The sequence below is a fragment of the Equus przewalskii genome, chromosome 3 (genome assembly GCF_037783145.1).
Source record: "Equus przewalskii isolate Varuska chromosome 3, EquPr2, whole genome shotgun sequence".
In the NCBI taxonomy this organism is placed as follows: Eukaryota; Metazoa; Chordata; class Mammalia; order Perissodactyla; family Equidae; genus Equus; species Equus przewalskii.
The window spans coordinates 54,534,295-54,550,801 of record NC_091833.1 but is presented as its reverse complement, the minus strand read 5'-3'; the positions used below and the strand labels follow the sequence as shown (position 1 = coordinate 54,550,801).

General features: G+C 39.0%; 1 protein-coding gene across 7 annotated transcripts in view; it reads right to left on the bottom strand.

Moving 5' to 3' along the window:
• Positions 1-14,994, bottom strand: part of HNRNPD (heterogeneous nuclear ribonucleoprotein D) — an 18,201-nt gene extending 3,207 nt beyond the window's left edge. For 4 of the 7 annotated variants that reach the window (XR_011538640.1, XR_011538641.1, XM_070614546.1 and 1 more), the window contains exons 1-5: positions 13,709-14,994; positions 11,781-11,837; positions 2,330-2,498; positions 1,549-1,710; positions 319-450 (exon numbers count right to left, since the gene is read on the bottom strand). Coding sequence is in view for 4 of the 7 variants with exons in the window: in XM_070614546.1 (XP_070470647.1) it covers positions 319-450; positions 1,549-1,710; positions 2,330-2,498; positions 11,781-11,837; positions 13,709-13,941 (753 nt within the window). In the remaining 3 variants the exon portion in view is untranslated. The remainder of the gene's footprint in view (positions 1-318; positions 451-1,548; positions 1,711-2,329; positions 2,499-11,780; positions 11,838-13,708) is intronic. The other 3 variants (XR_011538643.1, XM_070614547.1, XM_070614549.1) reach the window with 1 other exon arrangement.
• Between the last annotated feature and the right edge of the window lie 1,513 nt (positions 14,995-16,507).

Here is a 16,507-nt window from a genome sequence, read left to right as displayed (position 1 = left end):
AGCACTTAGAGAAATAACCACTTCTGATGACATCCAAGAAGTATTTGCTTGAAATATATTACTACATGCTACTTTGTCAGGTCCTTAAAAAATATCTTTTGGTAAGCCTACACAAAAATTCACCTAAAAACAAATGTTTCCCCCCATGCTCCCCAATAAAAGCAAAAAAAGCTGATCAATGACTGATCAATAAGGAGCCAATGAGAGGTCTTTAAAGCACAAGCATGCAAATTGAAGCCTTTAAAGAAAGCTAGATGATTAAAAACTCTCTACAAGTACAGCTAGTTTTCTCTACAAGTAAACGGATGCTTAACTTACTTTACTAAGACCAACATTGTGGTATTTCTTTTCCATTATCTTCTTCACTGGTTCCTCTTCCTTAAAAGTAATAAAGCAGAATCCACGCCTCTTATTGGTCTTGTTGTCCATGGGGAGCTCTATGGATTCCACCTGATACCAAAAAATAAGTTTTAATACCTTAGCATACATGTTATTGACAATAAGAGCACAAGTTTAGTGGGAATAAAAGCACAAAATAAGCATATATTAGGCCCTCAAGCTCTATTCTGCTCTGCTTATTCTCATCTTTTTAAAGACTTCTTCAAATTGGACTATCAACTCCACCTAAAAAGTCTTGAAACCTCTTTATAAAAACAAGCTGCAAAGGGCAATGACATTTGCTACCTAATTCAAAGGTCACAAACTCAAATGCTCACCAAAAACAAGCAGAAAGAAACATTCAATTTTAAGCAACAGAGTAAGTGACTGCATGAGAGAAAATAAGGAGTGGTGAGGACCAGCGAAAACTGCAGAACATAGGACCATCAAAAGCTGGAAGCTGCTACTTGTCTTAGACAGCTGTTGGCATGCAAGAAGGCAGTTCCAATATTGCTGCTCTTGCGAATATTTAAGAAAAACTAGATACCCACTTTTGTGGGAAATATCTTAATTCCTAAATACTAACAACAAAACATTTATTCTGTTTGAATAAAGTAAAAGATGTCTGCAGGCTGTGTCTGGGACCCAAGGCCACAAATTTCTCATCTTAGCTTTAAATCATTAATTCATAAAAGGAAACCTCTATCTCACTATTTCCACTGTCTCTAATTAGGCTTATAAAATTTGCAAATACACATGTTAAAATTGAGAAGGCATATTACACTCTATTCTTAATTCATTCCTTTCCTACTCTCAAATGAACCACTTCCTTCTATATCTCAGGTAATAGAATCTGGATTTCTTCCTTATGCATTTTTTATTTATTTTACTAATCTGGTAAATTTCTTGAGATAAGAAATGTCTATTTCATCTTTGTGTACCCTGTGGCCAGCAATGCTATGCATACAGTAGTGCCTCAGTAAATGAGAAAATGCAATCATTTAACCTTCAAAGATCTACTAATAAAGTATTTACATATCCTTATTTAAAAACTAATCACATAATCTGTTCAAACTTTAAAACTTTGAAAAACTCAGTGAAAAATCCATAATGTGACAATGATATTCACACTAATTTTGACAAAAATTGGGTCAAAACATTACCACATACCTCACCAAAACCACCAAAGTACTCCCTTATTTTCTCTTCAGGTGTATCTGGAGAAAGGCCACCAACAAAAATTTTTTTAACAGGCTCTTTTGTTTTCATGGCTTTGGCCCTTTTAGGATCAATCACCTTCCCATTCAATTTATGTTCTTTCTGATCCATGACCTAAGGAAATTGAAGTTTTCATTTTAAATATGTATATCTTAAAGTTCAGAGTCTATTTACAAAAATAGTTATAGTTCAATAAATGTAGTTAATGCCAGGCATATGTTGACTGGCTCACAATTACATTGTCAAATTGTGGTGATGTGACATCAGCTAATATATACTAGTGTTTAACCTTAAAGGTCAGGAAGAATGGGTACGGCGGGGAGATACAAATTTAATCAATTAATAAAAAACCATCACATCTTTAACTGTCAGCAATACAAATATGATTGCTACTTCTCCTCAGCCCAAGACTAAAATGATTCAGTCAAAAGTCTCTTGCCTAGCAAATTTCAAAATCTGTACTTCTGTGAACTCATCACAACACCCTTTTAGCTAGGTGTCTTTAAGTCTCAATTATTTTTTAAGTTAATTTTAATTTAGTAGAGCCTGGCACACAGAAGGTACTCAGTAAACAATTCTTGAATCTGACACTCTCTTCATAAAATGTGTTGGCAAGAACTGTATCTCCTCCTTTGTATAATTGCAAAATGGGAAATCACAAATAATGGGCAAATTAATTGTATCAAACTACCCGCTTTTTTTTATTAACTGATCAGAACACATAACACACTACCTTATCTACACTCTCCGACTCTTTAAATAGCACAAAGCCAAAACCCCTTGATCGCCCTGTGATAGGATCTAACTTCAGAGTGCAGTCTACAACTTCACCAAATTTGGAGAAGTAGTCCTTCAGATCTTTCTTTGTAGTGTCCCAGCTAAGGCCTCCTATAAACATTTTCCTGTAAAGACAAAAAGCAATATTAACATACTAAAAAGTAAAATAAAATACACTTTGCCTTAAGTATCCACATAATACTACCTTTTCCAAACTGCACCAATTTTACTGGGCAGCATATTAAAATGGTATTCTTCCTATATAACCACATATTAAGAAAATCTTATTCCAGTTTTGGAAAGTTTTGCTTATCACTGCTGTGCCTGCATAATTACAAAATAGTGAGCAAGCAGCAGATTAAGTCTTTTGACTTGCCAAAAAGATAAATGTATCCCCAAAGTAAAAATATTGTACCTTAAGTCTTTCTTAAATTACAAGTTAAATACTGGTAATAGCAAAATACAGAATCTTAGCCTCGAATTTCCCTTCCAAATCTTCATTAAACTTGTAAAAAGGCCATGCAGTCCCCAGTGATCACAGCAACCAGCATGTGTCTATACTGAAGCTCCTGTCTATTTAACAGTTCTCTCATTAACCACTCTTAGCACATAAAATGCAAAATCATAGTCTCACAATTAAGTTCTAAGCAGTTTTTTGATGTGCTAAGAGTCCTTAACAAAAAAAAGTAATCACGTAAACAATTTAGTGAACAAAAAGAATCGTCCACTGAAGCACAATCCACTAAGTAACCTAGATGATTTATTTACAGTAGAACCTCAGTTAACCAGCAGTAAATTATTTAAATCTTTAAAATGCTGAAAGTGACAGGTAGTAAGTGGAAACCACCAAGACACTTTAAGACCAAAAATATATACTCCAAAAAAACCCCTTAGGGTGAAACTGTTTTTTTCTTACAGCAAAAGGCCATAAAGCTCAGATCTGGCAGCTCTGTGACCCTTTTTGTATCTGCCCCCTTTGCACCCACCCCCCCAAAAAGAGTAAACATATACCTCCTACCCTTTAAAAAGACAGGACTGGAGATTTTTATTTTAAGGGTAAACTGTCAGAATTTGTTATGTGAGGGCTAAAAATTTCACCCTGGTAATAAAACCATGCTTGCTCAACGATTTCTCATCTTTTAACTGGGGTGGGTCAGGGGTAGGGATAGAGATGCTGTTCTAAGTTTCAGCTCCCAGAAAGAAATTAAAGCAGAAAACATCTCCATCTTGTGGGCTTTTATGATATTGCCACCAAAGCCAATTTTTGCAACAAGGCCAATTTTGTCCCTAGAATAAGATCTTGCTTCTGCTTCTCCCTAAAGATGCCAGATTAACTGAGGTGTTACTGATCTTACTCACTCTCCTACCAGACTTGTTTTTACTTCTAATGACAAAATAACTTGTAATGCAAAAAAAGTCTTTCTTTAAGCATATACTGTGCTTCCCATCTCAGATTAGGTTTTCAACTTGTCCATGTATTCTAGAGCTGGGCCATTTATATGTTAACTTCAGGACTTCCTCTAACAAAATTTCCATGCTTGAAGTAACCTTTATTAACTATTTTTGTATTTTATAATCAAATGAACTTAACAAAAACACCCATAATGTTGTATAGTTACTTTTAATCTTTATTGCCAATTCCATGAAAAAAAGTTGAGGTATTTTCAAAATTACATTTTCTTTTATTCAAATAATGCACCTTCTAATATCCAATCCTAGGCACGTAAATTGCCTTAAACACTTTATTTTTAACCTCAAGATCCAGAGCACTTCCTTCATAGATGAAAGTCCATTACCAATATTTACCCTTTCAAGGTGAGGAGGACACGGCTATGTTTTTAAAGAGAAAGAGAACTGAGTATAAAAAAATGATCTCTTGCTCAGATATCCATGGCAAGTTGTAGAACAGAAACTTCAATAAAGTTGAAATTTAACTATTAAATTACCACTAACGTGATTATTACAGAAATTTTCCATCAATAACTTAACAGTTTGAAATTATTTTAACCTCCTGAAGAGAATAACAAAAGTGTTATTTTAAAAAGGTAAAGCTGAAAGGAAGGAAAATTTTGTGGCAGTCTGGTCTGTTTCTCAGATATTGAGACAGAGCAAGTTTTGACTTTATTTAGGCAAGGCAATGTTTATATTGGGTCAAGTGTTCTTAACTTAAAACTAAGAAACAGAAAACCATTAGAAAGAAGTAAACTATAACACCAAGAATGAGGCATGTTCTGCAATTATTCACAAGCCCCGAATGTTTTTCACAGCACAGGAAGTCAGTTTTCTTAAATAGTAGATTAAGCATACTAATTCATCAAGTGGCCCAATAAAGTGCTCTCTAAAGAAACGTCCCACCTTTAACATAGCCTTTAGTAGAGTTGTTAAATGTGCCTATCTTAGAGCTAAAAGGTCACTGAAGATGCTAGCCTTCCTAAAATAACAATCAAATCCCATTTATCCAGAACATTAAATATTCTGGTCAACTGTAATTTATACAGATTCCATACAATTACTATTTCTCAAAAAATTAGAGCAAAATACATAGTAAAACTTCAGCTATCCAGCACCTTTAGAGAATGAGGAGCCAAATATCCCACCCTCCTTAAAGCACTGCTATCCTTCCCTAATCTCTCTCCAGTTGTTTTTCACCCTTCAATTATTTGGAATTAATTTTCTCTACAACCTATCACACACACTTCCGCCTTCTTAACGAAATACATTAACCATGATTTAACACTCTAAGGGTCATTCACCACTAATATATTAAGCTACTGTTGCATGCCCATAGGGTCTTCTGAAATTACAGAGCCATTTATTAATACACTAACTGCATTTCATTTCTTAGCTTTTTAAAAAGTTCTATTTTCATTTTTGCCTGATTAATCACCAGTTGCTGTTCTAAAATGCCTCCCCCTTCCATTGGGTAGGGTAGGTAACCAGCACTCAAACTTTTCAAATTTTATATGAAAAAAAGTATTCTCTGAGCAAGAGCCTAAGTGACTCTTCTTCGAGAGAAATGCACCACTTTGACAGCCCAAAAGCACTTTCTTTTCCTTCTGTAATAAGGGTGCTGTACAACTGATAACCAGACAGGTGAACATACTACAATGAACACACACTGCACCAAATCCATTCCATCTTTACTAAATGGAACATACTAAATCCATTCCACCTCTCCTAAATGGAACATACTAAATCCATTCCCTCTTTACACAGCAGGCAAACCAAGATACAACGGTACAGTACAGTAAGAAAAGGTCTTATCTTAATTCTGGATAAACAGGAACTTACTTTAGCCTCTCTAGAACACCAGCACTCTGACATGCTCTCCCTGAAATTATGAGGTGGTATAAAATGATACCAACTTAAGTTTTCTATATTTTATATTGCAGTATCTTGCTTAAAGCACAATACCTATTGTCCGTCCAGATTACCTCTGCAGACTTGAATACAAAAGACTGACTTTCAAGTTGCTGTCACTCCCACTCCTGTCAAGATGTGCAAACACTTTATAATGCAGAGACAGAACTTCAGAAACATCCTAAGCAGCCAAGTTAAAACTACATCATGAGACTTGGTCAAGTATCAACAAAAACGGGCCGCTAATGCTGCAATCTAAGTTTAAAATTTGATCCTTAGTTATAAGTGAATCAATAATTCCAATTAAAATGTAGGACTTCAACTACAGTATTATTAACAAAGTTTAACTTCTTAATCCTATCCATAAGCTATTTAGCACCCCAAAGGCAACAGTATTCAATTTAAACCATTTACTCAACAATTGAAATCTCCTTGCTTTTACAGTTATTAATTTACACCATATTATGTAATTAAATGACAGGCATAAAGTTACACAACTCAGTGCAGATTACTATCCAAATGCTATGCGGTGTCATTTAGGAATTTTGGCTGCTTTGTGGGACTTTGTCTTTTAGAGAAAGTAAATTTTAGAGGCAGTAAACCAAACTGCCTAGGTTTAAATCCTACCTTTACGACCTACTAATAGGATGACCCTAAGGAAAAAAAAAGAAATTCCAAGATTGTTTCCACATCTGTAAAAAAGAGAACTAAGAGCCTAGCTCATGTATCTCCAGTGAGGATTACATGAACAAACACACTTAAAGGGAACATAGTCTGACCCATCCTAAGTGCTCACAAAAGTAAATTATTTAGAAGGGGTAGAGCACAATCTAAATATAATTTAATAAAGCAACTTCATTTACTCAGTGGCTTAACTTTTTAAAATCTACATGGGCTATATGAAATTTCCAACATTAAGGAGGAAAGGCCAGGATGAGTTTCATATAAATGGATCTTAAGATTATTTTCAACACTACAGACTTAAAGTAACCCAGAAATTATTTTAATATTCCATGTAAAAGATATACACACTGGAAGCTGGGTTTCTAAGACTCTTAAATGAAACGTAATTCCAAAATCATCTTGATGACTTGTCTGTAGTCTACATGAATGCCAGTAATTTTAGTAAGGAATAATTTCAACACATAAAAGGCAATACATATGAACAGTGCTGGCTGGTGGAAAATGTCCTAATTAAATACTATTTTTTCCCATCCAGGAAAACTTATTCCCTGTACTATTGAAGTCACTAAGTTTAACACTCCAAAGTCAACAGAAGTATTTTATTTAAAGATACTTCCCCTAACAAACCTTCACTGTGAAACACCTCATTCAAAGTAAAATGATAAACACTATTACATTTCCTTCTAATTTTGGAATAGGAACAAAAAGAAGTATTCTATAACTTTCATACACTTCCTAACAATTCATGATCTCCAGTATGTGGTTCCATAACAAGTTCTGACAGTTTAAAAGATACAAGAAAATATCAATCTGATATACATTTCAAGTATGTAACATGACTACCCAATCACTGTCACCTTTTAGAGTAATGTTAATCAAGTATACCAATAATCTTCATGCAAATAAATTTTCTGGTATTTCACCTTTGTAATTATTCCTTTAAAAATCCTAAAATGACATTAAGTATAATGAAATCTCATCAACACATAAATGACTATTTTTCCTTTGAGATTATGGATCTATCTTAAAATTAAGTCACTAGTTACCTATAAGGGGGGAAGGAGTTTACTTTTTCCAACTATACAGTATCACGTGGTAGGGTAATCATTTTAGAATCTGTATAAAAAATACCTTTGGAAAGAGTTTGACAAACTTTTAACAAATCATTAAAAAAGATTAATTCCTGTAGCCTAGTATATTAAATCTCTTTACTTCATACTTTAGATTGACCCTAAATGACCAAAAGTAACTAAGTTGAAAACATAATAGCTAATAAATTAAACACAACAGTTTTTTAATAAACTTTAAATGTTTAACCCAAAATCTCTCCTTTTTCATGTCACTCCAATGCAGGAATGACATCTTCTATTTTTACTTTTAAAATAAACTTTCAATCAGCTTTATAAGGTAAACTCCCATCTACCTAGAAGTTAAGGAATGGTGTTTCCTTAACCTAGAGGTTAAGGTTCTGGTTAACTGAGATTACTACACATGCACAATTCTATAAAGTTTTCTACTGGAAATCATTTTAGATATCAACACTAAACTCAGAAAATACATTTTTCCTTTCTTGATGAAATTTTAGAACCTTGCAACGCTTTAAAATCACATTAGCTTTTAATAGTATAAGGGAAAAACTATAGTAGATTCATTCCATGACACCATTTGTTGGTTGCTTTTTGAGCATATTTGCTGATACTTTTTCACCTATCTTTCTCACAATTTCACCCATCTTTCTCACAAGACTAAAGGAGTGGGGGAATTTCCGAGCTGTTTGGGCTTTGTGGTAGTTTCAAGTCTAGATAAGCAGGAGTTCACAGAACATAACCCAATACTTAAAACTATCACCTTGATTATTGGCCAAACACTGCCAGTTAACACAAGTCTCCCCACCCCACCCCCAAATAGTCTTAAATGTCTAGTTCCAATGTGCAATATAATACTCCAGAAACTAAAACATGCTTACCTTTACTCCACAGGAGTAAATCACTGGTAGTATCAACTATTAAGGCACGGGATAAATACACACAAGCTATGAAAGCAGGCTATGTAGTCAATCTTCCTGTGGTGAGCATTGTTTCCAACACAGAGATCAGCAAACCAAGTAACAAACATGTTATATTACCTGAGACCACACTGTTGGGAGTGAAGTAACAGAAACAGATCCCACGCTTCCAGCATCCAGTTCAGTGCCCTATCTACTAAAACGTTGAAGCAAAACTAAAGTCAAATAAAACTTGGACTAACAGAAGTTATGTTTCACTACATTTGTGAATCTGCACACACTCGTGGTGGACAACTTTAAGTGGAATAGGAAAAAAGTTACTATTCTATTCCTTTTGAAAATGCTTTCAAGTATGGCATGTATCACTTGAAAGCTAAAACCAACCCTCCTCCTCGTTGGCCATAAATCACACATGACAATAGTAGATTCAAAGCTTTCTTATATTAGGGCAGCCTTACAGATGACAGAATATCTGGGCAATATGAAAAATACACAGTAAATATACATTTAGTTTACAGAAGGGGCCACATGACTTGAGGAAAAATCCCCCAGTCTTAAGGCAAGTATATTTACGTCAAAAAGCAGCACTGAAAAACTTCAATGATATCCTCCAATTCCAAACCCAAAAGGTCAGGTGATTTTTAGTATCTTTCATAATAGATAAGAATTTGAAATGAAAAGAATGTAACACTCTTCCCTTACATGTTCTTCATCTCAGGATTTGGGAGCAACAACTTCTGCAATTTTAACAGTGGAAACTTGTCAAAGGTTCCAAAAAATGCTAAAATTCAGACCCTTCTACTCAGGGTCTCAACTTTACAGTAAACCCAACTTTACTGAATCAAAGGCCAACAAAATCTGGCATGAGGCTGCTCGAAGAGTTACTTGTTTTACAAAGCAAACAATGTTCAGAATGCCCCAGAAGCACTAGGGTATAGATTATAATCTCAAATATTTAAATCAGAAACATGCGTAGGCCCATTTCTTAAAAATTAGGAGACAATCTATAGCAGAATTCACAAAATTCCCAAAAAAGAATCATACTTAAGCTTACACACACTGATGCTTAAAGGACTAGATCAATTGTCCTGTTAAAAGTATTGCTATACTTTGGCTCATAACTGAATGGGACTATTTTGTTTCCTGCCCAATCCAATGCAGGCAAGTCAACGTACCTACCTTGTAAAATTGTCTGAAAGCTAACACATTATAGTTTTCCAATAATCATGAGATTTTACTTAAAAACTCTGCCTCCAGGTAGCTTGCTACATGGCATGTATATTTTGCCAGGCACTAAGTAATTTTAAACTCCTAACCTAAAAAGAACTGCAGCTCTGTAGAGAACAAAATGAATCTACACCCATAATGGGAAATTCCAGTGCAATAGCTTATAAGTAAAAACTAGGGATGTTAAAGTTGGAAAGATTAAAAAGAGGTGAACTCAGGAAGGTATTTTACTATGGAAATGAATAATTACTCCAAAGGTCCACAGGAAACTGTGGAAACATCCACTAGAGGTATAACAGGCATGTCCTCCTCAAAACAGCTGTTTATTCTTATATTCAAATTAAAATACAACTTTAAGTCTATAACAAATTGATTTTTAAAATATTTTTAGGATGAAATTGTAACCACTTTATTCTCGTCAGAATTGTGAAAAGAAAAGCAATGCAGAAACGTGTTTAAGAAATTAAATACAGATCATTTTATATCTGGTAACCACTATTATCCAAACTATTAAGAATGCTAAGAAACTGTTACCCAATATCCGTCAAATTAAGATAGAGAAAGGAATAGATAGGGTGGCAAGCGCACAGAAATCAAAGAAGTTTAAAGGTCTTGAGAGTCTTTTTGTTCAAAAAGAAAAACAGTTATCTGTAACAGGATGAGGCTGAGCAATTGGGCGATAATTTTAAAAAGTCAAATATTAGACTTTGAGAACATTATTTAATTGTAAACTTCCTTAACTTAAAGTGACCTCAGTAAACCCCTATTTTAAGTGGATGACAACTGATCATAATCTAAAATGTACATTAACTGTTGAGTATTTAATTGTCCATTTTTACTAAAGAGGTCACTCAAAAAACTTGTAAAGTTAAAGTATTAGGTAGGAGGGCCAAGTATAATTCTTACAAGAGTCAAGTGACCTTCAAACCTAAGTTTATGATCCTTTCAAATTACTGAAGATAGTTGCTTACATAAGATTTGAAATATGTAATGGAGTAGAAAAGTCAAGTACAGTTATAGTTTAATCTTTCTTTAGTTTGCCACCAGTAACTAGCAGTGAAACTGAACTATCACAGTGGCAAATAGAGGGGATAATTTTCATCAAAAACCTTTTTATTCTGAATGTCGAACTCTGACCCCAGTCTCTTTTTTTTTGCTTTTCTCTTTTGCATACTGTTTCCAGTCTGCTTTACTTGCAATATAAAACTGGAGAGTTTTCAGTGTATGAGAATATAGTCGCAAGTAAAGCTCGTGTAAAATTTAAAGGTTATCCCAACTGGGCTCTTAAAACAGAAAATAATTTGTACAGATATGTCAACTATTTGCAAATTATTGGCCCTCTAAACTCCAGTGGTGATGGACACAAACTCCTGGAAAACTCAAATATAATTCTAAAGGTAGAAGATGGACATTTAAGGAAAAGGAAGGAGAGGAATAAAGATAATCTACCAGCCTTCCAAAGAGAAGTCATGCAATTGTGAATACATGTCAACCAGCTGTAATTAACATTCCAGCCACATCACACTGAAAACAAAATATCTGATAAGCGCTGTAGTGGAAAGCCACATCAGCCAACCTCAGACTAGTACATATCCAAATCTTATTAGTTTTATTTACAAACACGGTTGGTGACAAAAGATACATTTTTGCACAATACATATACACAACACTACTAAAACTGTTTTACTTTTGACATGTCCAGAATATTTCAGTATAACATGCAAGACATTTCAAACACACACAATTTTATATCAAGTTACCTTCATATTTAGCATTAAACTTAGAATTCCAACAAAAATATTTTTCATCTTAAAAACAAATCAAATTTGAAATTAAAAGTACTATTTTTCCTTGCCCAGATGTAAAAATATTACTAATCATATTAAGCTTTAATTGGCCAAACCACAACTACATGCATTACCACAGACCAAAAACCATGTAATGGCATCAATTTTGCCCAAAGATCACGCACAATGCCTAAAAAGGTTTTATATCCCAGGTACAAGAATACCCTACTGTACTAATGTCTAGAATTTCCTGGGGATCAATGGGCAACTAACCAATACACAGCCTCTACATGTTATGACTACTGAAACCTTTATAATACAGAAATAAAATTTAAAAGTTTTACCATTCTTCCCGCTGTGCCGTCGCTGCTTCAGAGTGTCGTGGGGAGGAGTTTGAATGGCTAGGGAATTAACAACCGGTACAGCAACCAATCAAAATTCTAGTTTTAGTTTTTGACATTGTTAGGGTTAAAAACTTTAATTCATTTACACTTCAGTTCAACAGTAGATAACTACAAAGGCAGCTAGCTTTGTGATTAGAAAAATCAAGACTAACAAAAAGCCTGCCCCAAACAGCAAGATATACAATTTATCATTTTGGTGCCTCTGTCCAAATAACAGAATTCAGAAGACAAAAACCAAAATGTCCAAGGCTTACGTTCCCAAATATTTAACATATTCCTTTTTGACATTAAGCTATACATAAAAGTTTCAAGATAACTGATTAATTAAGAAAAACTAGTTTCCCATCCCACCTCCACTCTCCCAAAGCCAGCACAATCAGCAAAACAGCCTGCCTGGGCTGAGATTATTAAATTCTATATTCCAAAGTGCTTCTCTCTCCCCCCTGCAAATCTTATGCTTTTTCCGAATCATGGAAATCATGTTTTCTAATACTGTGTTAAAGCGACATTTTATTGCTTTTACTCTCCACCAACACCTTTCTCCTTGTTACAGTGAAAAAAAACCACACACACACCTTCCCTCATTACAAAAAGGAATGGAACCGTTAACCCAGGATCAGCAGTCTGTAACGGGAATAAGAAAACCCAACCAAGAACCCTGATTTAGTCCCTCCTGCTAACTCCTGTATTACGTACGCTCCCGCTCCCAAATGCTGCATTCTAATATATTAAAGGCAGCTTTAAGTGACAGATAACTTAGTCAAATTGAAGGAGGCAAGTTAGTATTTAAAAACGTGCAGAAAAACAATCGTGCCACAGCATAATACAGGATTTGTTTATTTTAGGAAAGGCGGCTGGTGGGCCTCCTATAACAGGGGATAAGAGAGCGGAAAGGAGAAATCAAGAGAGACCAAAATAGGATCCTGGGCACCGGGAGAGGAAAAAACGGTTTTGTAAAAAAATGGAAACTTCACAGGAAAAGTAAGGTCGGAGTACAACCTGTACGAACAGTTGGGGAACCCTATAGCTGAGAGCGCGAAAAGTGTGCGCGGCTGGAATAACTCGGCGGGGTGGGGGAAGGGCAGGCGGCAAGCCCGAGGCAGGAACAGCTCCAGTCAAGTGCAGGCCCCGCCGACAAGAAACTTAGCGAAAGCCCGTGGGGCACAACCGACGTACCCACAGGCGATTCGGGGAATTTCACCAGTCCCAATTTGTTCCGTAGGCTGTGAAATAGGGACTAGGTAAACAAGCCGTTGTGCAACAGTGTACAGTGGGAAAACGAAGAGATCGAGGCGAAACTTATTCAAAATACTAGAAAACATTCGGCCTGAAGCCGAGGCGGGAGCAGCAGAAGTGGACAGCCCACACGTCCCCCGGAGCATGTGCTTATAAAGAATCGCATCGTCGCGGGATGTGGAGTGAGAAGCACCAAATAAACCTCAGTAGTCCAAGCATAAAAGCTTTTGTGTCTGTCTGCGTTTTTATGCCCGGGACTTTAGAAAACCGAGAAGGGAGGGGACAGCGGGGAAAGAAAAAAGGTACCCCTCGACAGGCGGGAAAAAATCCTGGCGGCTAAGTCGGTGGGAGGAGACCCACGGCGAGGGAGGGAAGGAGGGCGGGCCGGGGAGCAGCATGGTGACGGCTAAAGGTGGAAACGTGTGTGATGGGGGAGGGGGCGAGGAGCAGGCAGGGAGAGAAGGCAACGAAAGCCCCGGGGAGCCCAACGTAGACACGCGGCCGACAGTGCGAGGAGGCTACAGGGGGTCCTGGAGGGCGGGCGGAGAGCGGGAACGAGGCCTAATGGCGGGGGATGGGAGGGGGAGGGGGGACTAGTTGGGCCTGACTATCCCGGGCCGCCCCTTACTCACCCTTCATCCTCCTCGTTCTTACTGGCGTCGATCTTCGCCCCCTCCGACTCGGCGCTGCCCCCTTCGGTGCCTCCGGCCGCGGTTCCGCCCCCGGTCCCGGCTCCGCTTCCCGCCGCCGCCGCTGCCCCCTGCGCCGCCGCCACCATGGCTCCCTCCTGCTCGCCCGCCGAGCCGCCTACCGCCGCCGTTGCCGCCGCCGCCGCCCCGTCCCCGCCGAACTGCTCCTCCGACATAGTGCTACTGCCTCCGCCGCCGCCGAGACGACACCCGCCGCTGCTGCGAACCGAAACTAGCAGCAAAGTAATCCCCGCCGCTGCCGCGCGCCCGCTCTACCGCGCGAAGCACACAAGCCGGAGAAGGCGCGCGTGGCTGCAAAGGCTCCTGCGCCTCGCTCTGCCTGCTCCCCTGGCCTCCCACTCTCGCGCGGCGCGCACTCCCACTCTCTCCGGCTGCACTAAAAAAGAATAAGGAGCAGCGGCGGCCGCTCTTGCCTCCTCCTCGCTTTAATGGCGCCGCCGCGGACCACCTAAAATGGCCGACGGAAGAACGGCGCGTCCCGGTCACGTGACGTGCGAGCGCGCCCTTTGCGCCTCCTCCGCCCCCTCCACCGCTAGTTTTTTCACCCCCCCCCCCCCCTTCCTCCTCGGTCCCGCCCTCTCACTCCCTCTTATACCTTCCTCTCACGCGCTGCGCCGCACAGCCTGGGGCCTTTAAAAGGAACCGGAAATGGCGTTCACTAACACGGCCGCGCGGGGACCATCGAGAACAAGGAGCGCTGGTTCGAAGGCGCGGCTAGAGGGGCGCCTTCCTCTGTCCCCGCCCAGCCGAGGGTTCTTGGAGGCGGCTCCCCCACCCACCCCATCCCCGCGCCCTAGCTGGGAGTGGGAGCGGCGGCGACGGGCCCTGCTGTGGTGGCGTCTCCGGGAGGGCCACTCTTCCCTGCGCGCTTGCGGCGTTGGGTCGGGGAGGGGAGGCGCCTACTCGCGGCTCCGTGTGTCCTCGAAGCTCCCAGACGTAGAACGGAGGCGACCCCGTGCCTCCGGCTCGGCCAGCGCGGCGCCGGCGGGGGCCTGGCTCGCCGTCCCGGGTGCGAGGCGTCGCGTTGAGCTGCGGGCGGGCGCGGACTGCCGCACCTCCTCCGCCCGCGTAGTTGCCCCGCGACCCGGTGACATTGAGGTCTCCCCGGCTGCCGCCGCCGCGCTGCCCAGCCCCAGGCGAGCAGGCCGAGGCCGCTGACGGTTAGGGCTGCTTTTAAGATTTGCTTTCCAAGTAAGATTTTTGCTTGCCTGCTTTTCTCCTGAAGTTTTTCGTCAAAAGAGGGAGATAACTTGCATATTTTAAGGAGCAGGGATTGTTTTGTTTTGCTTGCTTTATGTGAAGATCCTAAAACCTGCCGCGATTCTTTGAAAATACGAACAGTTGGGAAGTGTGTTAGGTCAACCAGGGGTTCATTTCATTTAATGTTTTTAGGTGCTTGTCCTAAATAGAATATATAAATGTGTGGATCATCCTTACAAGGTTTTTGAGTTTGTTGTGTTGTGGGGTTTGGTTTTTTTAAAACACCGGTAGGCTTTTCATGCAGCATAACAGTAAAGTTCCGTAACAGACTTGTTAGGAATCCCAGAAGCCTTGGGGCTGGAAACGGGGTTATTCGGGCTTTGGGATTGGCGGCTTCCTGCAGTACACCCAGGAGAAAATCAAGTTTTTAAGTACTTCTTTAGTCAGCAAATAATTATTTACTTGTTTAGTGTGTGCCCAAACACTGAGGAAGCAAAGAGTAGTGCAAAATATGGCAAAGAACTCTGAAGAGTTTAAATACTTGTCTTCGAATATGTAATTAAGTGAATTTGTTCATTGAACGCTATCCAAAAATCTCAAGGGAAGATTAAAAGTATCTCATTTTTTACTATTAAGCTAGCAGAGTTTGCATTACAGAATAATTAAAACTCAAGAATACAGATCATGTTCTGTAAATGTCTTAAAAATGTGATCTTACCAAAATCCTGTGTTAAGCAGATCACGCACACGCAATGCCAAGAATGTACATCTTAGATCAAGTAATAGTGACTTCCGGGTATGTCTCTACGTGTCAAAATAGTAGCCACGGAGAGAGTGGGTACGGTGCTCAAACCAAATATTCTAATTTAGAGACAACTAAAAAGAAGATCACCTGAAGGGAGGTCTCTTGAATCTTCTCCGTCTTCAAGAGAGGATCGTTTTGCTCTTAAGACAGCTTTAGACGTGCCCACTTTTAGTAATAGGCTTTCCCAAAATGTTCATTGTAATTCACATGTAACCCAGTAGCTTCTGGACTTCTCAGAATTTCTATTAAAAATTCCAGAAAACCTAGGAATGATTTTAAAGATAACACCTTTACTATATGCTACATAAGTATGTATGATGCCATATGCTCATATCCCCACTTATTGTGGTCTAAATCTCTGTATCTTAAGCTCCTACATCCACCCGATGTTCCTCTTAGAACTCACTTAACTTCACCCCTAGCTCTTTTAACATTCCTCATTTGCTGAGTAAACTCCTGTTCATCCTTCAAAACCACAATCAAATGTTACTACTGCGAAGCCTTCCCAGACTCCCTGAGGCAGAGTTAATCATCTGATCTCACAGCCCTTTATCCTTACTTATTTTAAATATGCAATTGTACTAGACCATGAGTTCCTGGAGAATGAAGGTAATGTGTTCTGCATATCCTCCCTACCCTACACACATGTGCACACACACACCCACACGTAGACCTAGGCACGTATAGTAGACTAATTGCTGGTTGGATTATTGAAT